The sequence below is a fragment of the Triticum urartu genome, chromosome 5A, assembly GCF_056163025.1.
Source record: "Triticum urartu cultivar PI428250 chromosome 5A, HENAU_Tu73, whole genome shotgun sequence".
NCBI classification, from domain to species: domain Eukaryota; kingdom Viridiplantae; phylum Streptophyta; class Magnoliopsida; order Poales; family Poaceae; genus Triticum; species Triticum urartu.
In genome coordinates this window covers 461251102-461277272 of record NC_141877.1, presented here as the reverse complement: position 1 = coordinate 461277272, position 26171 = coordinate 461251102, and the positions used below count along the sequence as shown (strand labels likewise).

Below are 26171 nucleotides of genomic sequence, written 5' to 3'. Positions count from 1 at the left end.
TCAAACAAAGTACGCCAGGTCCGTCCATCTTGGACCGTATACTCGATCGCTCGTGTCAAATACACGGCACCCCAGACAAGCCAGCCAATCACACCAACAGGGATTGTTGGGTGTTCAAGCAGGCCGGCAAGTTAATTGCCGAAAACAAGGACAAGGGGCCGCATAGCGATGACGAGGAGGAACCCCGGCAGCCGCACACCGGAGGACAGAAGAGGTTTCCCCCGCAAGTGCGGACGGTGAACATGATATACGCAACCCACATTCCCAAGAGGGAGCGGAAGCGTGCGCTCAGGGACGTATATGCGTTGGAGCCAGTCGCCCCAAAGTTAAACCCTTGGTCCTCCTGCCCGATCACCTTCGATCGCAGGGACCACCCCACTAGTATCCGTCATGGCGGATTTGCCGCACTAGTCCTAGACCCAATCATCGATGGATTTCACCTCACTTGAGTCCTTATGGACGGCGGCAGCAGCCTGAACCTGCTTTATCAGGACACAATGCGCAAAATGGGTATAGACCCCTCAAGGATCAAACCCACAAAAACGACCTTTAAGGGCGTTATTCCAGGCGTAGAGGCCCATTGCACAGGCTCAATTACACTGGAAGTGGTCTTCGGATCCCCGAATAACTTCCGAAGCGAAGAGTTAATCTTCGATATAGTCCCGTTCCGCAGTGGTTATCATGCGCTGCTCGGGCGAACCGCATTTGCTAGATTCAATGCGGTACCGCATTATGCATACCTCAAGCTCAATATGCCAGGACCCCGTGGAGTTATTACAGTCAATGGAAACACAGAGCGCTCCCTCCGAACAGAGGAGCACACAGCGGCCCTCGCAGCAGAAGCGCAAAGCAGCCTCTCAAGGCAATCAACCAGTTCGGCGTTTCAAAGCCCGGACACCTTCAAGCGCGCTCGAGGAAATCGGTAAATAGACCGCCTGGCGCGATCTGAGCTCATGTAGCAATACGGCGGCCACCCCAATTCCAGCCCAACGGCGATATTCGTGCCGCGCGTACATAATTACGCATTAAAAATACCATGGGCACAGGTGGGGAGGGGGCACAACTGCGGCACGCCCCAAAACGCGGCCTAAACCGCACTAGGGGCTTCCCCGTTTGGTTATTTTTTTCTTTTTTCAGGACCTTAATCTCTGGAAACACTGTCCGGCAGCACTATTGCCGAACACATGATGCAGCAACCAAGAAGGCAGACAGCTACATTATACAACTGAATTCCCAGGTTGATCTCAGATCTCATATCATCCCTTAGCTCGCCCTTGGAAGGGACTTAGTCCTACTTTTTGCTTATCGCACTATCTGTATCACTCTGCTTTAACGCAGCTTTTTAATAAATAATGCATTACATTACGACCATTATTGCATTTTTTATATATATGTGTGTGTGTTCATTAACGACGCCTTGTAGCCGTACACTTTGGTACAGCCAATACACCAGGGGCTCACGTACCCCACAATGCGGTGTGAAAAGTCCGAACACTTTCACAAGTGCGGCACCCCGAACTTATAGCATTATATGCATCAGCTTCGAATTATGTCTTTGGTCAAATATTGGGTTTGCCCGGCTCCTATGTTTTGGTACCTTACGTTCCACTCTATCGGCTAAGGTAGCGCTAGGAGAACTACTGCGATTGTGCCCCGGTTCTGCCGGGCTGAGCACCTTAGTAGAGAAAGCTAAAACTGACTGTCATGATAAGGCGAGAGACTGGTCGCTGTTCGGCGAGGTCTTTCGAGTCCCTAAAGACTTATGCCGCTTAGGGCGAGGGGCCGGCCCTGTCCGGCTTAAAGGCGTGTATCGCTCCCCGAATTCGGCATTCCGAATACCAGGGGCTTCGCCGAAATTTAAAATTATAGAATTCTATGGCTAAGTGAGAGTGATAAAGCAATATTAGTCCGGTTGCCTTGTTCGTTGTGCTGAGCACCTCCCTCGAAGGACCCAAATATGGGAACAAGAGTGCTCAGGTTTATCCCGAACACCCCAGCACTAGCGGCATGGGGGCAGAAGCCAAGGACTAGCCATCTCTCAGATTCGATAAACAGCCAAACAAAAGGTAATATTTTAAATTCAAACAAGCGTTGCATCGTGCATATGAAACAAGTTTTCATAAATACAAGATAAAACGAGCAAGTTTACTCAAATATTACATCTTTCGAACACTCATCCGCGATAAGACGGGCACCCGGCAGAACACCCTCGTAATACATCTCGGGGTGGTGGTGCTCCTTGCCCTCCGGCGGCCCCTCCTTGATCAGCTTCACGGCGTCTAGCTTGACCCACTGCATTTTTACACGGGCGAAAGCCCGGCGTGCACCTTCAATGCAGACAGATCGCTTGACAACCTCCAGCCGTGGGCAGGCATCCACAAGCCGCCTCACCAGGCCGAAGAAGCTGTTCGGAAGGGCGTCGCCAGGCCACAGCCGGACTATAAATCCCTTCATGGCCTGATCGGCCGCCTTATGTAGCTCGACCATCTGCTTCAGCTGGTCGCTCATCGGCACCGGATGTTCGGCCTCAGCATACTGAGACCAGAACAGCTTCTCCGTCGAGCTTCCGTCCTTGGCCTGGTAAAATTGTGCGGCATCGGACACACTGTGGGGCAAATCTGCGAATGCTCCTGAAGAGCTCTGGATCCGGGTAAGTAATCGGTAATTTACTTTTACATGCTTGCTTTGCATATAGAAAGCCTTACCCGCCGCTATCTTCTTCATCGCGTCGATCTCCTGGAGGGCCTTCTGGGCCTCGGCCTTGGCACTCTTTGCACTCTCAAGGGCCACGGCAAGCTCAGACTCTCGCGTCTTCGAGTCAAGCTCCAATGCCTCGTCCTTTGTCACGAGAGCCTGGAGCTCTTGTTGCACCTCGCCCACCCGAGCCTCGTGTATCTCGCTCGGTGCGCTCCTTGGCCGCTGTATCTTCAGCCTTGGTTAGCGCTTGCTTTAGGGTCGCCACCTCGGTCGTGGCCCCTGGCAAACATACAACGATCCTGTCATTTTGCAATCGCGTCCTTTTTATATATACATATCTATAGACGGGGTATTACTTACCCTTGTTCTCCTCGAGCTGCCTCTTGGCAAGGCCGAGCTCTTTCTTGGACCTCTCGAGGTCCTGCTTCAGTACGGCGACCTCCGCAGTTAGTGCGGCAGACGCCAGCAGCGAAGCCTGCATATGCATATTGACATACTTATATTAGACTCCTACGATATTATTTCATCCTCTGTCCGGCTTTTCTTTGTGAACACCGAACAAAGCATCAGGGGCTATTGTCTATGCGGTAATATTTCTACCACATTTTAAACACACTTACCTCAAAGCCTGTTAGAAGGCTGGCACAGGCTTCAGTCAATCCGCTCTTGGCGGACTGAACCTTCTGGATCACCTCACTCATGATAGTGCGGTGCTCCTCGTCGATGGAAGCGCTGTGAAGCGCTTCCAGCAGATGGTCCAGTACCTCTGGATGGACAGAGGTCACCGGCACAGATGTTTTGCCCCCCTTAGAAGGAGGCCGCCTGCCCGAGTCCGGAACCGCTGGAGGGTCCGGCACGGTGTTCGGCTGAGGGCCGAACTCGGAGCTCTCGGGGGCCCCGTCCCCGCGGCTCCCGAAGTCCGGAAGGTCGCCTTGAGGCGCCTCCGGGACTGTCTCCCCTCGATCCGGTGCCTCTTGAGACAACACCTCGGCGTCGTCGGCAGGATGAGGGGAGGTGGCGGTCGAGACTGGATCGCTATCCATGTCCGACGAGCCCAGGGAGCCGTCCGATGATACCTCGATATTGGCTCGGGGCGGCCTGCACAATTGAGTTCGGCGTTAGGAAAAGTAGTGCGATAAAGGAATCCTATGGGTAACTTTGGTATCCGAATACTTATGATCTCCCCGGGAGCTTGGCCCTGGGCAACCACTCGTCTTCACTTTCGTCGGCGGCGGTGGAGCTGTCCGGAAGGAGAGTCCTTCCCTTCTTGGACCCTCCGGCCTCCCCAGTTGGGGCGGCCTTCCTTTTCTTGTCTCCCCCAGTCGGTGGGGGAGCCTCTTCTTCCTCTTCCTCGTCTTCAGGGGAAGAGTGCGCCGCAGAGTCATCGGACGGTGAGTCCGACGATGCCTGGCATCGGGAACTCTTTCGAGTTCCCTTGGCCTTCTTGGTATTCTCCGGCACCTTATAAGGGGCCGGAGTCAGCATCTTCGCCAGAAGAGCGTTTGCGGGGCCTTCGGGCAAAGGAGCCGGATAGTCGATCTGTCCGGCCATCTTCTGCTAGTCCTGTCAAAGGTCCGGGAGTTTAGATCCCGCATAGAGTCAATCTATATAAAAAATAAGTATCCTGTGAAAGGTAAAGCAGCTTACCGCACTAGCTTGGCGCTTCGCGCTGAATCCGCGATCCTCAGTGATAGGGGGAGGGACCTCGACACTTTTGAACAGCACCCTCCAGGCGTCTTCATGAGTCGTGTCGAAGAGCCTGTTCAGAGTCCGGTGCTGCGCCGGATTGTACTCCCACAAGGTGAACTCCCGTTGTTGGCACGGGAGTATCCGGCGGATGAGCATAACCTGGACTATGTTGACAAGCTTGAGCTTCTTGTCCACCATGTTTTGAATACATGTTTGAAGTTCGGTCAGCTCTTTCGAACTACCCGAGGACAAGCCCTTCTCTTTCCAGGAGGTGAGCCGCATGGGGATGCCAGATCGGAACTCGGGGGCCGCTACCCATGCGGGGTCGCGTGGCTCGGTGATATAGAACCACCCCGATTGCCACCCCTTTATGGTTTCCACAAAGGAGCCCTCGAGCCATGTTATGTTGGGCATCTTGCCCACCATGGCGCCTCCGCACTCCGCCTGGCGGCCGCCCACCACCTTCGGCTTGACGTTGAAGGTCTTCAGCCATAAGCCGAAGTGGGGCTTGATGCGGAGGAAGGCCTCGCACACGACGATAAACGCCGAGATGTTGAGGATGAAGTTCGAGGCCAGATTGTGGAAATCCAGGCCGTAATAAAACATGAGCCCCCGGACGAAGGGATGGAGAGGGAATCCCAGTCCACGGAGTAAATGGGTGAGGAATACCACCCTCTCATGGGGCCTGGGGGTGGGGATGAGCTGCCCCTCATCCGGGAGCCGGTGCGCGATGTCGTCGGGCAGGTATCCGGCTCTCCTCGGTTTTTTGATGTCTCCCTCCGTGACGGAGGAGACCATCCACTTGCCTCCCGCTCCGGACATGGTTGGAGAAGGTTGAGATGGAAGTGAGGACTTGGGCGCTAGAGCTCGAGTGTGTGGGAGCAGATGAGCAAAGGAGGAAGAAGGCGTGGATAGAAAGATGAATCCTTATCCCTTTATATGGGCGAACGAAACTAAGCGTCCCCACTTGCCTGGTAAAACTTGCTTATCCCCCAAGCGCCGCAATTGATGGCGCGGTTAGGTTACCCACGCCCGTATTGATGAGAATCCCGTAATAAGGGGACACGATCTCTGCATTGACAAGACGTGTCGAAAAACTGTCTCGCGTTATGTGCGGGGCTGGTTAAAAGAAACAGTTCGAGTAATCACCGGGCCATGACGTAACGTCATGTTGCCGAAACAAGCCAGCGAATTAGATCTGCGAAAATATTATTCTCTCTACGGTGGAATGTGGAACTTATTTTGCAGGGTCGGACACTATCCTCGTATTCAAATTCTTCTGTGATGTATTCGGAGAAGGAACCCGCCTTGCAATGCCGAAGACAATATTGCGCGCCGGACTCATCGTCATTGAAGCCTGGTTCAGGGGCTACTATGGGAGTCCTAGATTAGGGGGTATCCGGACATCCGGACTATCTCCATTGGCCGGACTGTTAGACTATGAAGATACAAGATTGAAGACTTCGTCTCGTGTCCAGATGGGACTCTACTTGGCGTGGAAGGCAAGCTAGGCAATACGAATATGGATATCTCCTCCTTTGTAACCGACCTTGTGTAACCCTAACCCTCTTCGGTGTCTATATAAGCCGAAGGGTTTTAGTCCGTGGGACAACAATCACAACATACAATCATACCATATGCTAGCTTCTAGGGATTAGCCTCTCTGATCTCGTGGTAGATCTACTCTTGTACTACCCATATCATCAATATTAATCAAGCAGGACGTAGGGTTTTACCTCCATCGAGAGGGCCCGAACCTGGGTAAAACTTCATGTCCCCTGCCTCCTGTTACCATTCGGCCTAGACGCACAGTTCGGGACCCCCTACCCGAGATCCACCGGTTTTGACACCGACAGTTATGTTATGTATGAAGAAACTGCTAGAGACTTCTTAGCTTGCAATGATAGATCTGATCTTAAGAAATTATTAGCTAAGCTTAAAGAAAAGTCTTTGAATGCTAGAATGAAATATGACCCTGCTTTTGCTACTTCACCTATCTTTATTTCTGATAAGGATTATGATTTCTCTGTCGATCCTGAGTTAATTACTTTGGTTGAATCTGATCCTTTCTATGGCTGTGAATCTGAAACTGTTGTGGCACATCTTACTAAATTAAATGATATAGCCACCCTATTTACTCATGATGAGAAAATTTGCTATTACTTTATCCTTAAGTTGTTTTCGTTCTCATTAAAGGGTGATGCTAAAACATGGTTTAATTCTCTTGATCCTGGTTGTGTGCGTAGTCCCCAAGATATGATTTATTACTTCTCTGCTAAATATTTCCCCGCTCATAAGAAACAAGCTGCTTTACGGGAAATATATAATTTTGTGCAAATTGAAGAAGAGAGTCTCCCACAAGCTTGGGGGAGGCTTCTCCGATTACTTAATGATTTGCCTGATCATCCTCTCAAGAAAAATGAAATACTTGATATCTTTTATAATGGACTAACCGATGCTTCCAGAGACTACCTGGATAGTTGTGCTGGTTGTGTTTTCAGGGAAAGAACTGTGGATCAAGCTGAATTGCTATTGAATAATATGTTGAGTAATGAAAATGATTGGACACTTCCCGAACCAACTCCTAAGCCAAATCCGAAGAAAAGGGGTATTCTATTTCTCAGTCCTGAAGATATGCAAGAGGGAAAAAATCTATGAAAGAAAAAGGTATTAAAGCTGAAGATGTTAAGAATTTACCACCTATTGAAGAAATACATGGTCTTGATAACCCGACACAGGTAGTAAAGGTAAATTCTCTCTATAGATTTGATGAAGGTGATATTCCTCGTTATAAGTCTGCTAGCCAATGCTTAGATGAGTTTGATAATTTTATTGTTAAACAAGAAAACTCCAATGCTTATGTTGGTAGATAATTGAAACGCAATGTTGATATGCTTGAACACTTGAGTGATTATATGGCTAGTGTTAAAGGTGAACTTAAACTTATTAGTAAACATGCTTCTATGGTTACCACTCAAGTAGAACAACTGCATAAGGCTCAGAATGATTTGCTCAATGAATTAAATAATAAGAGAAATGATATGTTGTTAGAGTTATGACTAGAGGGGGTAAAATGACTCAGGAACCTTTGTATCCTGAGGGCCACCCTAAGAGAATTGAGCAAGATTCTCAGAGAGCTAATGTTGATACACCTAGTACTTCTAAGAGGAAGAAAGAAAAAAATGATAGGACTTTGCATGCTTCTAGTGAACCTGTTGTTGACACCTGAGAATCCCAATGATATTTCTATTTCTGATGCTGAAACACAATCGGGTAATGAACATGAACCTAGTGATAATGTTAATGATGATGTTCATGTTGATGCTCAACCTAGTAATGACAATGATGTAGAGATTGAACCTGCTGTTGATCTTGATAACCCACAATCAAAGAATCAACGTTATGATAAGAGAGACTATGTTGCTAGGAAGCACGGTAAAGAAAGAGAACCATGGGTTTAGAAACCCATGCATTTTCCTCCTAAACCATCCAAGAAAAAGGATGATGAGGATTTTCAGCGCTTTGCTGAAATGATTAGACCTATCTTTTTGCGTATGCGTTTAACTAATATGCTTAAAATGAACCCTTATGCCAAGTACATGAAAGATATTGTTACAAATAAGAGAAAGATACCGGAAGCTGAAATTTCCACCATGCTTGCTAATTACACTTTTAAGGGTGGAATACCAAATAAACTTGGAGATCCGGGAGTACCAACTATACCATGCTCCATTAATAGAAACTATGTTAAAACTGCTTTATGTGATCTCGGAGCCGGTGTTAGTGTTATGCCTCTCTCTTTATATGGTAGACTTGATTTGAATAAGTTGACACCTACTGAAATATTTTTGCAAATGGCTGATAAATCAACTGTTATACCTGTCGGTATTTGTGACGATGTGCCTGTTGTGGTTGCAAACGTTACTATTTTAACGGACTTTGTTATTCTTGATATTCCCGAGGACGATAGTATGTCGATTATCCTTGGAAGACCCTTTTTGAATACTGCAGGGGCTGTTATTTATTGCAACAAAGGCAATGTCACTTTTCATGTTAATGGTAATGAGCGTACGGTACACTTTCCGAGGAAACAACCTCAAGTCCACAGTATCAATTCTATTGGAAAAATTCCAATTATTACTATTGGAGGTTTTGAATTTCCTCTTCCTACTGTCAAAAAGAAATGTGATATTCTTATTGTTTGGGACATGCATATCCCCGTTGAGGTAACCTAGTGTTATTCGAAAATTCTCCGGTTTCATGTGTTGGGGAATGCAGTAATTTCAAAAATTTCCTACGCGCATGCAAGATCATGGTGATGCATAGCAACGAGGGGGGAGAGTATCGTCCATGTACCCTCGTAGACCGTAAGCGGAAGCATTATGAGAACGCGGTTGATGTAGTCATACGTCTTCACGATCTGACCGATCCAAGTACCGAACGTACGGCACCTCCGAGTTCAGCACACGTTCAGCTCGGTGACGTCCCACGAACTCCGATCCAGCAGAGCTTCGAGGGAGAGTTCCGTCAACATGATGGCGTGATGACGGTGATGATGATGCTACCGACGCAGGGCTTCGCCTAAGCACCGCTACGATATGACCGAGGTGGATTATGGTGGAGGGGGCACCACACACGGCTAAAAGATCAACTGATCAACTTGTATGTTCTAGGGTGCCCCCCTCCCCACGTATATAAAGGAGGAAGGGGAGGTCGGCCGGCCTCTCTAGGCGCGCCAAGGGGGGAGGAATCCTCCTCCTAGTAGGAGTAGGATTCCTCCTTTCCTAGTCCTACTAGGAGGGGGAAGGAAGGAGAAGGGGAGAAGGAAAGAGGGGGTACAGCCCCTCCCCTAGTCCAATTCGGACTAGGCCCATGGGGGGCGCGCAGCCAGCCCTCGTGGCTTCTCCTCTTTTTCCCTTAAAGCCCACTAAGGCCCATATGTACTCCCGTATTCCCGTAACTCCCCCGGTACTCCGAAAAATACCCGGATCACTCGGAACCTTTCCGATGTCCGAATATAGCCTTCTAATATATCGATCTTTACGGCTCGGTCATTTCGAGACTCTTCGTCATGTCCGTGATCTCATCCGGGACTTCAAAAAACCTTTGGTACATCAAATCAAATAAACTCATAGTACCAATCGTCACCGAACGTTAAGCGTGCGGACCCTACGGGCTTGAGAACTATGTAGACATGACCGAGACTCACTTCTGGTCAATAACCAATAGCGGAACCTGGATGCTCGTATTGGTTCCTACATATTCTACGAAGATCTTTATCGGTCAAACCGCATAACAACATACGTTGTTCCCTTTGTCACATCACAGCTAGTTAACCCATCATGGCTACTGAGCACAGCATGGGTACTGAACATGGCAGATTCATGAATCGAATAGAGAAGGACTGAAGCTTACATTGTCGTGGGTGCACTTATAGAAAACCCAGCCATCATGCTCATCGGTGCTAGAGTGGTAGCACTTGACAGGTTCAGCGCAATCGGGGCATCCCACCAATGGCAACTCAACAGAGCGGCCACGCAGACCAAAGCGCACACCGGAGCGGGAGGATCTCGTAGATGACATGCCGTCGGTGAGAGGTGGCAGCAAATCTCGCGGTGGTGGCTGCGGCGACGGCGGCGGAGGCGGCGACGGCAACTAGGGTTCGAGACGGGAGAGGAGAGGGGAGAGGTGCGGTGGGTGTGGAGAGGTGTGGTGCGGTGCGGTCGGCCCGACCGGGTGTGCTGCGCTTGGTCCGACCAGGTGCGGCAGCCCAGGTGACGCTCGGTCCGACCAGGCGGGGGGAACAATGTAAATTCGAAGATTTTGCAAAAAAAAAACCCCGCATTCCCCCAAATCGAGCGGCCCAGGGCGTACGGTGGTGAGGTGGCGGTCAAAGCCCGCGTGGACGCGCCAGTCAACAGCCAGATCAGCAGATACGTAGAGCAAACGGTATTTTGGACCGTAGATGATCACCTGAGACAAGTTGTAGGACTGTATTTCGGGTATTTGCAAGTACGGGGGAAATGCGGCCAACGCGACGAGTATGAGGACCAGTGGTGAATTTTTCTCTTATGATAAATAGTCTCTATCGGTTGGTTTACTTTTAGATATCTAGGTGTTTGGCTATCTTTTTTTTCTTTCTAAATCAAATAGCATATTTGCATTTGAGAACATATCAGATCCCATTGGGGAGGTCAGCCATCGATAATACTTCGTCTGACTGTAATTTGATTTACCAAACAGATCAATAGACTTTTGACAACCTTTTTACAACAACTTTAAAAGTAAGTACATCATAACGTCTGCACAAAAATCAGAAACTAAGCCTGAAAACGTTTACTGGATCTTTCTTGCTATTTAAGCAACTTTTGGCATGGTTCTCTGAAGGGTATGTGGTACTGCTAAGTAATAAACCCATCGTACCATGTACTATTATATCAAGGGGGAGGGGATCTGTTTTTCAGGCTTTTATAGAGTCAGATACTGTCAGTGGAATAGCACGTGCAGCTTATAACAATGATCTTTTTGCTGATTAGGCGCTTCCCAGGAATTCTCCGCTGGTTGCTGAAATATCGAGGGCAATAGTCAACATAACAGAAGGAGATACTATCATTCAATTTGAAAAGAAATGGATAGATCAAAATAGCCATGAAAATGATGGCACACTTGATGGTTCAGACGCCATAACTTTTGAAAGTTTTGGGGGATTATTCGCTCTAACTGGAGTTGTGACAACCTGTTGCCTTTTGGTAGCCATGGTGATGAGCTGCTACAAAAAATATGGACAAAATGCAGGGAACATAGGAGAGGTGGCCAAAATGAATGTGGGCATGGGCAAAAAGAAGAGGAAACGGGAGCACAAAGGATATGACCAAAGTGAATATGGACATGGGCAAAGGAAAAATAGGAAATGGAAGAGCAAAGAGATCAGAAGAGCAATGGAAACGGAAACTGAATTGATAGGGAGCCAAACAACGTTGTCAGTGCTTCACAATCGGAACAGAAATGGTCACCAGCTACCCATATCAGTGCATCACAGACTCATATCAGTGCACAAATTAGTCACGGGGACGGGGAGTCGTTATTAGCTCAAGTTAGTTCCAAACTGAGTAAAGTTCACCTTTCAGGCTCAAAGATGAACAAATAATTAACCGCGAGGGAAGCCACTAGGCTGAACTTGGGTATGTGGAATTTGATATGCATGCAAGATCAAGTAAATTTTCAGTCTAGTTATGCTTCAGTTCACCTTTCAGGCATCGTTCAGCCGCAACTGAAAAGATCTAACCGGTCTCATTATATCATGTACTTTTCCTGTAAAAATCTAAGAAAGTTCACTATGAACCAACTAGGCTCTATTCTCCTTCAGTAAGAACATTTCCTTAAAAATAATTTACATCTATCTAACCCTACGTGCTTTGTAACGATCTAGAAAAGGTTGTGTTGCGTTGGCATTCTAACAAACACCCTAGCTACAGTAACCCGACATTTGCATGAAATTCACAAACTGTCTGGCCCTGCACCAACATTCTTGGGCACGTACAGACAGTAGGTGATCAAATTCAAACCAACTCCCAGCGGGAGATTAATCATGGACTTGAGCAGATAAATAAAATGATGATTGATTCATCGTCAACTTGGAAGAAGAGAAGCCGGGCCATGGGGGGTCTCAGAAATCTCATAAATTCACACATTGCAATCGAGGAACCTTGGTACATACTACTGTTTATGTATCTGTAGAAAGCCCTTCTTTTTCCAGTAGCATGGCATGGATCAGAGTTTTCATTAACAGCATAAGGATACATACACCACATCCCTCCCCTCCCCTCCCCTCCCCTCATTTTAGTGTACATGGCAGGGAGGAAGTAACTAAAAGGTCCTAGAGTATTTCTTGATCTCGTACAGGATGGAGGATATGGAGACCAGGTCCTTGTTGAGGGCGGACCCACCGTTGACCCTCTTGACGCACTCGGTCAGCCTCGTGTAGTACAGGAGCAGCTGCGTGAGGGCCGCTTTCAGGATCTCCATCCCACACAAGAAGTTGCTGAAGGATGTGATGACATCCTTGTGCATCAGCTCGATCGCGGCCTTCCATCGGTTCGCAAAATCCTTCACCAATGGCTCTACGTCGCCAATGTTGGCCTTGTCCGAACTCGAGGCAGGGTCTTCCGCTAATAAGTAAAATTCAGGCAGAGAAGAGATGTCATTGTGAAGAAAGAAAGAAAGAAAGAAAGAAAGAAAGAAAGAAAGAGGGAGAAAAGCACACAATGTTGTAACAGAATTCTACTTACATGTACGCGTTTTGACAAACTTGATCAAGTCAGAGAAATGCTCCAGAAGCACTTCCTCCTGCATAAATGTTTGTTATGAATCAAATCAAGACCCAGCAAGAAATGTGGTGGACAGTATTTCTCTGGCCACAACAAAATTTTGTTCCATCAATAAGACAGTGCATACCACATATATTGCAATATTGCTCTTAAGAACCTCCTCGAAGTGAAGTTGTGTTTTTCCACCCTCAGTGCCAGCTTCCTGTATGAGAAAGATCACAACATATTTGGAAAGGCAATGCATATAGTATCTTTGTATTATAACTGATGCTAACTCAAAAGTACCAACCTTCAATACAGCAATTGTTAAATCATAGTTGTTTATCAGGAAAACAGTTTGCATCTTTGGTTTAGGGAACATCTTGGCCAACTTAACAAGCAAGTCTTCAATAGCCATCCGTAATCGCTCAAGATTTAGATCAAGCTGCAAATGTAGAAACCACTTCTTAAATTCCCATAGGCTACAAAAAAGAAGGTCTTCCTATTGCATAGCAATGTGGTGAAGAATTCCAGAAAGGTGAATATTGGGTTGACCTGGATGTGATCAACTAACCTGACCATCCCCATATTCAACATTGAGATGAACAAGAGACGCTGTAAATTCAGCATATCTTCTTGTTACATAGTGAGGATGCACATCATCCTCCCAAAGAGTCTTAATATTAGCATTCCGCAAGCTGCTCAAATGCAAGTCAAAGACCATCTTGAAGCGAGGCCAAAGTGACATGTTAACCTGCCCATTGTGCAACATGAAAGATGATTCAAACTAATTTTGGAATGTGGAACAGAAGACAAATTCTCATCCAATTTAGCATGAGCTTTCCTACAGGTAACTCCACGTTCACAAAGGTAAATCTCAAGTAAAGTTGATTCAAAACTTGAAGGAGCGAACAAGGAGGGAATCAGAACAAACCTTGTCTAGGTACGAGTCCAAACATGGAATTCGCCGCTTAAACATGATAAGCTGCACAAACATAAATTCCATTCAGATTTATGTTCCTCACGGGTCATGTACGCTTTGCCACACATTCAGTTACCAATTTACACAGGGTTGCGCTACTTTATTGACTACTTGAAAGAATCTAACAATGTGTAGAGATTTAGAAATGCTCTTGCAAATAATTTATCAGCTAATCTTTAAGGAATAAAATAACATACAAAGGGGGGAGGGTAATTTTGGCCAGTTTCTGGTGAAAAACAGCCAGAATAATTTAGCAAAATGACAATTATCTCTTGCTGCCTGGCCTGTTTAACAGTAAATATTGGACTAGGACTGGTTTATAAATTACAGGGATATCCCTTTATGGAACATGAAAGGCTGCAACCCTGCAACCGCTTTCAGAACATAAGCTTTCTTAAGTTTTACTCCTACAGCAGGAATAAAACTTTAACTAGTTATTCCTTCATAAGATAAAATGAGAAATACCTGGTGCTGATGAATTATCCGAATCATAAGCATTATTCCTATTGCATCGTAGCAGTTCAGAAGTACAGCATCGAAATATTCATCAACAACTTGAATTGGTCCTGAATGAAACAATCAAAACTTTCAAATCATTTGCATCCACCATAATTATGAAAAGGTCAATGCCAACTTCACCAACATAGTGGAACTTTTATTATGACACGGATAAGAATATAAGATAAGTGTTTGTTGGAGTAACTCATAAACTCCTCAACCTTTCTAAACCATTAACTTAACATGCACGCTACCATAGTGGCTTTACTGCAAAAGAAGATCTAACCAAGAGTGGGCTCTTATGTTTACTAGCTAAATACTCGTGTATTGCTATACAAGTTCTCTTAAATGCCTAAGTTATTACATTTGTCATCCTAGTCCATAATTTGTGCAAATAAAAAGATATCTCAGAATATACATTAAGCAAATCAACTAATCGGAAGATCGTGATACATCTGTCTACAACAGAATGTATGATAATTGTGGTATGGCAGATCTCTGAAGGTGATCGGACCGTCGCCAACTCAGATATTTATAGAAGTGAAGATTTATCTAGTTTACACTAGATAAATTACGGAGCATCTGAACCAGAACTGACATCAACCAGTCGTACACTCATATAATCCAGAATAGTACAACCAACAAGTAAAAGCATGCATACCAGTTTTTGTCTTAGCATGCATAGTGTTTTATGCTGACACTGGGATTTGTCAGGCAAGCAGACAATAGCAAAGCAAACAAGGAGAGTTTCTAGTGCAAAGATCTTTGGATGCTAAAGTGACAACTGACACCTGGGTAGATTGTTCGATACTATGCATGGGTCAGATACAATGGCATGTAACTGTAAGTGCCACATGGACTCATGCACATCCGTTTTATAAATAACTGAAATCCCATCCAATGACACAGTGGGAATTTACATGCTGGTACAACCGAAAGATGGGTTTACACTAGATACCCCCCACCCCACCCCCCCACACACAAATAAAATATTATTGCATAAGATACAACATGGTATGACAAAGAAAACAGGAAATGCAAATACAGGATGGAACAAACCAGCAAATATATCTTGGAATAAAGATTCTTCACCAAAGAAATCATCCGAGAAAAGGTACCTGTGATCAGTTGATATATCATCAGGCTGCCATTTATTCACTGTATGAATTTTAAAACAAGGAAACAACAATCTTACTCAGAAGTAGCTGTATCAATCAGAAGTTTTTGTAAGCTTCTGAAAAGAACTTCATATGGATACTTCTGTGACTTAGCTTCAGATATATGAGGTATCAATGCAGGCTGCTCAATATCCTGATATACCAAAAGCAGGGCATACAGAAATTACACCATTGCACTTGTTACTTGATATAGAGTAAATTAACCATTCAGCGACAGTATGGAGTTTAAAGTTCAAAATTAATTCTTTAATCATGGATCACTTTCCACCAAATTTATAACATACTAGTAGGGGCATTAGAGCATGTTAAAATAACCTAAATCTGGTTCTATAAAATTTGCAACAAGCCAGAATGGCAAAGAAGTTTCATTGAATTGACTAGATTTTTCAGTGTACACATAGACTAGAGAAAAGCATGTCCTCGAATTTGTTCAGAGACTTGTCTCGAAATTAGCCATACTTATTCTGTATGTATGTCATGAATCAACTAATCGGCTATGCTCATGGTGCATGCTAGACTTATGTGGCTTGTTTTTGTTATCACCCAAATAGAACTTGCTGGCGTTACAGAAATTCATACAAGTTACCAACAAACCTGCAGATCACACAGCCCAGTACAGATCCGGGCTCCCATGTATTGCTTGACTCACAAATTTCAAAATCATGAACTGATAGATGAATTAAATTACATTATAGTCACTATATCATTAGTAAATACCTTTAAGACGTTTATTCTTTCACCAAGAGCAAACACCGAAGAACGGGCTTTCAGAGGTTCTTTTCCAATGGAGAAAAGGTATCCTGTACTTCTAGTTTCAACTCCAAGTAAGTCAGTGGAGGTTGCTATATCCAGCTGTAATTTCTCTAAAGCTTGTATATAGGCACGAAAATGTGCACTCAGAACCTGAAAATTGGAAGTGATAGTAGAAATGTCATCAGAATAGATATAATTCAGGGTAAGATATCCAAGAAATAAATTAAGGTCTTTATGTCTATATTTGCTCATATTGCCCAAATAAAATATGAATCTCATCACGGATGCTAGCAGTCTAAAATAATCTGTGCAGGAATTTTGAAGTTGTCAACATACACTACATATAAAGGTAGAGGAACTGAAATTACACATAGCAATAAGAAGAGCTAGAATAAAGCAAAGACAAACAGCAGGAATTGCATCACAGATGTGTCTTTGGATACTCCCATTCTCAAGCCCTCTATGTCTAGTACACTCTTTGTTTCATAGTAAATGTCCTCAACCCACCACCATGTGCACAGCCTTAATGATAACGGACCAGTGACCATGCATACCCTCATTATTGACAGGCTGCAACAAATTAATCTCTTCTAACACATCAAAGTAGGGATAGAAAGTGGAAACATTACATTAACACAACTGATTCCCTCGATGTACAGTTATCTCAAAATGTAGACTGCCGAGTGCCAAGGACGGTTATTGAAAAGGAGGGAGTACAATATAATGTTAAGCCATAAACTCTACATTTTGGCCACATATTACGTTGATAGCATGGTACCTATTCTATAATACAACAAATATGCAAATCAAATATAGTATTGCCATATCATAATGGAATATTTACACAGTATTTACAAAAGAAGTATACGTTCATTGAGAAAGGATCTGTATACTTTTAATGTGGAATTGGAACCACCAAGACAGAAACAAAGCATTGGTCAAACTCTCTTCTTTCAGATTAAGATAGTACCGAAAGGGTGGAAGAATAGGACCTAATCTGGGACATACAATGAGTTACAATGAGTCCTAGGACGACTGTAACCGACTCCCTATCTTTTCAATGAAATGAAACGCAAAGGTCTTTTGCGTTTTCTCGAAAAAAAATACAATGAGTTACAGGATCATTACCCTTCTCGGTTATTATATTCCAGTTCTAAATGGAGAAAAAACTAAAGGCGGATGAATGAAAGAAGACCTGTTCAAATCACGTTCACAGTAACACTCACCTTATTCATGGTATCAATGTAAGCCGTGCGAACTTCTGCATATATCTCCTTAGCATGTTCCTTAAGGAAAACGATTGTGTATCTACAGTGGAGAGGACAAATGAAACAAACTGAGACATTATACACTTGGAAAGAATGAGAGAATAACACAGACGCTGAAGATAAGCCAACCAACAATAAAATGGCAATTTAATCCTATGACCATATGCTATAAACTAAGGTTTTAAAGAGCGGTAGAGGGAGAGCTCTCACCGAGGAAGGCAAGGTAGAATAACTGTTCTTCTCCTATATGCATAGTTCAATAGTTTAAAGCTCGTGGACCTTTATAATAGTCTTTCGCGTCAACAGCAATACGACTCAGACCCGATAGCCCAGCCAACTGGGACATGGACTCTCATACTTGCCTCACTAAGACTCAATTCCCTGACTCAACTAGGACTCTGTGGTCGCCAATTCAACTCTTGAAGCTCACCACAGATTGTCTCACGAGGGATTATATAATCCTAGCTTTCTGGGTTTTTTACCAAGGGGGGTTTCAATTTCATAAAGACAATAATGCCTAAGTCATCAATTGCATTAGAAGCACTGATGTTACATTAGCAATAGTTCATCAAATATGGCTGTTCATGTTTGGTAAACTTGCCCTCAGTAACACTATATGCCAAAAACCATGAATCATGTATGTCCACTGGTGAGGATTCCAAATTAAAGAAATCTGGCATAAAGAAATTTCTCATCTAGCACATTAAAATGTGAAGCATTGTGGATATTCTACAAACAGGGGGTAAAAGTGGAAAATAAATATCAAGGCCAGAGAGTTGGCATACTTGTATTTAAGGACACTCTGCTGTAGAATCTGAATGTTTGTTTTCGGTTTTCTCAAGGCATAGAACTTTTGGATGATAAACTCAAAAATCTGCAAGAAAATTATGAAAGCATAAGCAATAGAACTCTGTTGTAGCTTTATGATGTCCAATTGGCTAGATAAACATAAAAAAGCGTGCAAGAAACATAGTGGATGCATTTGTTGGTTGCAGGTACACTCGTTCATAAAAAAAGGGCAGCCCGGTGCATGTAGCTCCCGCTTGAGCAGGGTCCGGGGAAAGGTCCGACCACTTTGGGTCTATTGTACACTTGTTCTTAGCTTCCATGAAAACCACCGTACCATATTAGAACAAAGATCAGGTTGATTCCTTATTTTGTAGGGAAATAGCAACCAGTATAGCTAGTATACTGGCCGTGGCTGACAGTACCACTCTCCACTAGTAATTGACACAGTTGCAGCATTTTTTATGCCATCAACCTCATAAAGTACAACATCAGCCTGAACAAAGAATGATGAATATCATGTAACCCTTTTTCATAATAAGCATTCAGTTCTACCAGATAAACCTTGACGCCTTATCTAAGTTATTGTAGCACATGCCCAACTGTCTGAACATAATTACGCATGGCACATTATCCTCGACACCACAGTAGAACATTAAACATAGAATACATAAGGTTTTACATCAAATAAGCACATATGCAGATAAGACACATGCTACACATACAGGAAGACGATCTACTAATGTTCTTATGAACATACGAGTTTGAAACATTAGAAAAAAAAAACAGCAAACAGTTTTCAGACCTTTGATACTGCTTTCTGCCGAAGTCTCTCAACCTCAGGCTGAACATCTTTGAGAGCCTTCGATGTTTTAACCATCGAATCAGCTTCAATGAATTTGATTTTTTTGCTTAGAATCTCAAGTGTTTTCATGTATTCATCGTTAACCTGTGGGGTTGTTGGATAAGGAATTATCAGTGATCCCATCAAAATACATTTTTCGAGAAACATCCACCAAAGAATATTGGACTGAACACAGCTTTAACTGCAAGAGAGCGGTACTGATAATGATGGTACATCAACAAAGAAACCTTTGGGGCATGTAATACATCCAATCAAACAAAATAAAATAATTGGGAAAAAAGAAGACACGGATTGAACAAATGAAATGCATCCAGCAAACGAAAACATGTCATCAGAATGGATATATCACCGAAGACAGAATATAATGGCATATGAAATAAATAATTAACAACATGCTGAAAGAGAAGAAATTACATAAGTAAACATAGTACTCCCTCCGATCCATAAGCTGCGACAATTAATATGGATCGGAGGGAGTACCACAAATAGCAGAAAAGTATGTATTTGGTTTTAACTTCAGAAAGAAGTAATCAGTGATCACATGTTGCTGGCTGTAAACAAAAAGGTACTAGGTCCGGAAAGGAGTAACTGACTAAATGTATGATATATTAAAGTAAATGGACATAGTATAGACACAATAATAAGGTAAAGAAAGTTGGTATGAAGATAGAATGCAAGTAATGACCTCTCCATCAACAATTATATCGATCATTCTTGGAGGTACTATTATATCCTCAACAAATTTTGACAGTTTCGATTCTGCAGCCTGCAGAAATTTTCCAAACAGTGAATCAGCATAGATATTCAGCATGAAAAAGTAGGGAATGACATGCATTAAAGCTACGAATACAGTGAAGAGGTTCCAACAAAGACCAGCCAACTAATGTTGAAAGGTGTGTTATGGAATAGAAGTTATGTTGCGGGACAAAGATACATAAAATAGTACTTCCAAGCTCTAACTTGACCAAGACTAATGAGGTCAATGCATCAGTATTTTACTGTTTGGTTATAAGGAAGATGTGGATACAAAAATTAACCAAACATCAAATGTATGGAGAACGTAAAAGATACAGCAGAGAAACGAATCAAACCTTACGGTTTCTCAACTTTAATCCCATGTCCATAGATTTCTCCTGAAGTACCTTTATCTCTGAACTTATAGAACCAATTTCTGTCTAGCACAGAAATTAAAAGAATTGCAATATGATTTAGTAAAATGAAATGAACCAGTTAACTACTGTTTAAAGGTACAAAATTACATGTAGATCAAGATAATAAATCTTGAACGCGTAACAAGTCAAAAGAAATGGTGCCACTCAAATACGACCATGAAGTTGTAGCATGGAGCACATAAATAAAAAATAAAGCACTTGTATTACGCTCAGATTGTGGTATACAAAACGTTAAACTTCAAGCACTCCTGGTTTTGTTCATGTTATGCTTTGTAACAGAACGAGATGGAAATGCAGAGATATACTATTTCTGGATTTTCTGGTAGTTCACACTTCACAGTGGGCAGCATTTTTCTAACAGTAAATGTACAAGAATGATCAATATATTTGCTTATAATAACAGTAGCACCAAAAGTTGATGACAAGCAATACCCATCCAGATACTGTTTCAGGCATCCAGTACGACAAGAATGTCACGAGTAGTGCTGTCACAACAGATGTGAATATGCAATTACCTGGAATCCAGTTAGAACGGTTTCCATTTGTGACAGAATATTATCACAGTCAGAGATCTGATCATGCAGCAACACTAGGTTTTCACTTTCTGTAATGTAATCCTACAAAAGAAAAAGGAAGACGGCATTGCATAAGAAAAACATCATAGGCACGGGTAATTTACATTTAGGCAGCACAGCACTAATAGAAGGTAGACCCATCATAACTCCATGTTTTCCAAATAATTCATCGCGCTTGTGCAATTATTTGATGACTCCACTTAATACTGATGATAAGAATGGAGGGATGAATAAATTAGCCAGCCATACGAAAGAAGTTAATTAACTCTTATTTCCAAAGTATAAGCACCACAATACCAGATGTGTTGACTGTTTACTGCTAAGCATAAGGTTCACATTGTACTCATAGAAAAAAATCAGCTCTAATCCAGTGAGTAGAACCATGGCAACTTAGCATATCTAAGGCCTAGCAGAAACAATTGCGGAATTACCTGAATAGAATCCAGCTCAACTTGGCGTATGCTGTTCTCGACACCTTTTGTGTAATCACGCATCTTGATGCCATTAGCCAGGATGTTTGCTACTTCCTGCACACACGCATACAGAATTTTTTAGAAACAGCAGAGATCGCCAAAGGAAGAAAGAATGGCACACTGTTATTGCTCCGAAATGTTGCAACCAGCTAGTTGTTTCAGAAAGATTAAACATAGCAGGACGGAAGAAACCCCTCGAGCTTTGGAAAAGGCCTTGGTAAGCTACTGATGAACGCAAGAATGATACTGTAAATAAGCACCTGGTCGTTCTTGCAGTCCTCGAGCTCCTGCTGCAGCCCCTCCAGCGACTCATTGTCACTGCCAGACAAACCACCAAGCATAAGCTTAGGCGCAGCGAGCGCGTGAAGGAGGCAAGGAGATGCTGTTACAAGGGGGAAGGGGGGAGGAGCTGGTGGCCGGACGGACGGACCTGGCCGCGTCGTCGTCGTCGAGGGGGAGGTCGCCGACGAAGACCCCGAGGTCGAACCTCTGCTTCTGCCTGTCGTGCGCTGCCGCAGCTGGGATGACCTCCATACCGGCGTCGGGGGGATCGGGGATCGCCGGAGCGGGGCTCCGATCCAGATCTGCCACCGGTGGCGGTGGGTGTTTGGGATCGGAACGGAACGGGTGTCCCCGGGAAATGGAGGTCAGAGACGAGAAGGGGGTTGGAAGGGGAAACGGGTTGGGCTTTTTTTCTCGAGGCGTGGATATGTCTTGGGCTGGGCTCTTTGTTAGTGGGCAGGCTGTGCAGGGCGACGGTGGGCTGAGAATTTTATACTTCACCCTAGTAGCTAAACAAGCATGGCGTATTCTTCAAAATCCAGAATCACTTAGTCCAAGAAATTTAAAGGCAGTATATTTTCCTACGTGTGCAGAATTGGGTAATCATTCAAGCCAGATTTAGAGAGCACTAGTAGAAGGACGGTATGTACTCAAACAGGGATTGATACATTGAATTGGCAACGGAGCTTCAATGAAACGAATATATGATCAGACAATTGGATACCAAAGGGACATCACTGTTGCGCCCCTATGGATGTCGGGTAACCCATCCACCCTTGTTGATTACAGATCTTAATGACCACACAACTGCAAGATGGGACATGGAGCGACTATCAAGGTGTCCTTATCAATTGATGTTCCATCTATTCTTAACATCCCAATATGTACAATGAAGTAGAAGATATCCAGGCATGGCACTTTGAGAAAAGTGGTTGCTATACGGTGAGATCGGCTTATAAGATGATGATCGCTACAAAGTACGCGCGAGAGGACTGGATCGATGGTTCTGTGGGTTCCTCTAGTACTGACAGAGATGCGGCCTCATGGAAACTTTTGTGAAAAACACCCGTACCACGTAAAATACTTATGTTTCTATGGAGACTAGCAAGAAACTCTTTGCCAACCGAGGATGTACGTGCTCATAGGAAAATGTCCAACACTGGTACTTTCGCTCTTTGTGGTGCGGTTGACTCTGGAGACACTCGTTGCTCGAGTGCGGTGAGGTACATGTGGAGCACTTGTTGATAGGGAGTTGGCGGAGCATTTATGCGAGACAACTAAACCAAGTGCCAAGCAGTGGTTGTTGGCAATGATTGATTCATTATCACATGAGGCATCCTATATACCTAAGAGATTCATCCCCATTAACTTATTTATCTCAACATGCAAGCATGCCACATCACCATACAGTTATGAATGGGATAAGACCCACCTCATCATGCAACCATGCATGGAAAAAACCAACCACCACATGCAACCACGCATGAAAAAGAATTCATTCTATTATTCTACTTATATTCAACAAATATTTTACAACTGTACCTAATAAAATATACTAAGTTGTATACATTTTTTTATTTTGGTTCACATGTTATCAAATATCATCTAAATATACTGCAAACTATTCCCGCAACAACGTGCGGGTTATCATCTAGTTTGTTAAACTGCCAGTCACCTTATGGGCCATATGGTGGGCACGGAGGAAAGTGATACACGAAGAGGTTTTTGAAAGCCCTTCGACCACTCATGAGTTCATTAAAAGGTTCATATCAAAACTGAAGATGACAACACAGAAGGAGACAAGGGCGCTAACTGAGATCAGAAGAACAGCGGTGAGGCCTAGGGCGGCACCCCAGGGTTACACAAAAATCCATGTTGATGCAAGAGTGGCAAAGTCCGAGTTGAGAGGAGTGGCATCTGTAGTGTGCCGAGATCAAGTTTTTTTTGTTGGTTTGATTCTTTATTGACGTGAAATCTTTCATCGACACCATGGTAAATATATGGTGATTCGGGGGCCTACACTTCTAGGGGGTTCATCAATCAAGACTTCCCATCTTTTTGGATGGGCAACTCAAGGTGATTTTAAAAACCATTATTGGTAATGTTCGTACGGGTGAAAAAGTGACAACATCGTTGCTCTAGTTCAATTGCAGTCTCTTTATCGAAGTCTTTGGAGTATTTCTTCGAGCAGACATCAATACCGTGAAGAGGGTGTTTTCAAGAGATTTCACTGTAATTCTTAGTCATAGGAGTTACTTTGTATTTTATTGGATCTTAGGTCTAAATCAGTGTACCTATAATTGTTATAAGTATGAATAAAGTACAGGTGTTTCAAAAAAATGTTCTTGATAGCAGCAGATGTTGAGGCCGTACGGGTGCTTGGTTATTAAACCCTCCGGCCTTGGTTGCTGATCTGATCAATGCTACTTCTGCAACTTGGAATAGGCGGCGGGTGCAGGGGTGCCATTGTGTACCAGGAACATGGAATACTTCTAGGGTTGGAATTTTGAGAGAAGTGGGGTATCTTATGTACAGTCTACGTATATAATACTAGTGGTGTGGCGACTAAACAGAGGCGGGAGACCTGGCTAGAGGGCACCACCGGGTCATCAAGCACTAACAATGAGGAAAAGGCTTGAAATACGCTATGGATGCAAAGATCACAATGTTCCTTTGGCGTCTGTTGAAGCACTCCATCTCGACGGAAGACGTGAGAGCCCATCGCCATATGACCAACTCTAGCTCTTGCAGTTTATGTGGCTCACCGGATTCGTGGAAGCATTCGATGTTAGAGTGTACAGTCGCTAGGTGTACTTGGGCCCTGGTGAACGACGAGTTAGCTCAACAGTTGATCGCCACTACAGAACCCAATGCAAGGCATTGGCTATTTTCGTTGAAGGTTTTCCTCTCACACATGCAGTTCATTATGGGTTATGTGGTCTTCGAGGAGAAAAGTGATTCATGAGGGGCATATTCCAAAGCCCACAAACTACTCAAATGTTCATTGCAGAACTGGCGATCCTAAAGGAACCGATGCAAACACATAACACGAGCCCAAGAGCTGCACCAAGGAGTGATCTGTGGCAGAAGGCACCACCAGCGGGCTTTGCTAAAATTCATGTGGATACTGGCGCATCAATGTCATCCAGAGGCGGGACAGCGGCGGCGGCCTGTCAAGACGATCAAGGGAACTTTTGGGGGAGTTCGACCATGGTTATCCACGGTATGCATGACCCAGCAACACTAGAGACAACCGCGTGCTGGGAGGCACTATCGTTGGCTGAAGATCTATTGTTACATAATTTTATGGTGGCTTCAGACTCCAAGCAAGTAGTCGGAGACATCCACAATGGCTATCAAGGGAAATATGGTACTATCATATGTGAGATTCATCATAGAGCTGAAGGAAATATGCCCTAGAGGCAATAATAAAGTTATTATTTATTTCCTTATATCATGATAAATGTTTATTATTCATGCTAGAATTGTATTAACCGGAAACATAATACATGTATGAATACATAGGCAAACAGAGTCTCACTAGTATGCCTCTATTTGACCAGCTCGTTTATCAAAGATGGTTATGTTTCCTAACCATAGACATGAGTTGTCATTTGATTAACAGGATCACATCATTAGGAGAATGATGTGATTGACTTGACCCATTCCGTTAGCTTAGCATTTGATCGTTTAGTATGTTGCTATTGCTTTCTTCATGACTTATACATGTTCCTATGACTATGAGATTATGCAACTCCCGTTTACCGGAGGAACACTTTGTGTGCTACCAAATGTCACAACGTAACTGGGTGATTATAAAGGTGCTCTACAGGTGTCTCCGAAGGTACTTGTTGAGTTGGCGTATTTCGAGATTAGGATTTGTCACTCAGATTGTCGGAGAGGTATCTCTGGGCCCACTCGGTAATGCACATCACTATAAGCCTTGCAAGCATTGTAACTAATGAGTTAGTTGCGGGATGATGTATTATTGAACGAGTAAAGAGACTTGCTGGTAACGAGATTGAACTAGGTATTGAGATACCGATGATCGAATCTCGGGCAAGTAACATACCGATGACAAAGGGAACAACGTATGTTGTTATGCGGTTCGACCGATAAAGATCTTCGTAGAATATGTAGGAGCCAATATGGGCATCCAGGTTCTGCTATTGGTTATTGACCAGAGAAGTGTCTCGGACATGTCTACATAGTTCTCAAACCCGTAGGGTCCGCACGCTTAACGTTCGTTGACGATATAGTATTTATGAGTTATGTATGTTGGTAATCGAATGTTGTTCGGAGTTCTGGATAAGATCACGGACATGACGAGGAACTCTGGAATGGTCTGGAGATAAAGTTTGATATATGGGATAATAGTGTTTGGTCTCCGGAAGGGTTTCGGAATTCACCGGAAGGGGCTCCGGATGTTTCCCGAAATGTGTGGGTACAAGAACACTTTATTTGGGCCAAAGGGGAAAGCCCACAAGGTTTTTGGAAAGCGCAAAAGGAAGTTTTGCGGAGTCCAGGGGCTAGACGTCAGGGTCCCTGGCGTCTGGCCCTGGAGTCCGAGAAGGACTCTTGTCTTTCGGGTGAAACCGACTTTGTGGAGGCTTTTACTCCAAGTTTCGACCCCAAGGCTCAACATAT

The 26171-nt window shown here is 44.0% G+C and overlaps 1 protein-coding gene across 1 annotated transcript; it reads right to left on the bottom strand.

Moving 5' to 3' along the window:
• Nucleotides 1-12050: 12050 nt before the first annotated feature.
• On the bottom strand, nucleotides 12051-21914 carry POK (Vps52 / Sac2 family). The gene is made up of 19 exons (XM_048674794.2): nucleotides 21673-21914; nucleotides 21503-21560; nucleotides 21201-21296; nucleotides 20710-20811; nucleotides 20114-20197; nucleotides 19708-19788; nucleotides 18963-19106; nucleotides 18157-18245; nucleotides 17330-17411; nucleotides 16068-16253; nucleotides 15368-15483; nucleotides 15232-15290; nucleotides 14140-14240; nucleotides 13627-13677; nucleotides 13267-13446; nucleotides 13003-13137; nucleotides 12841-12915; nucleotides 12675-12732; nucleotides 12051-12554 (listed from the first exon to the last, which is right to left on the bottom strand). The coding sequence occupies exons 1-19, from the start codon at nucleotides 21774-21776 to the stop codon at nucleotides 12253-12255; spliced, it is 2103 nt and encodes a 700-aa protein (XP_048530751.2). The 5' UTR covers nucleotides 21777-21914; the 3' UTR covers nucleotides 12051-12252.
• Nucleotides 21915-26171: the final 4257 nt, after the last annotated feature.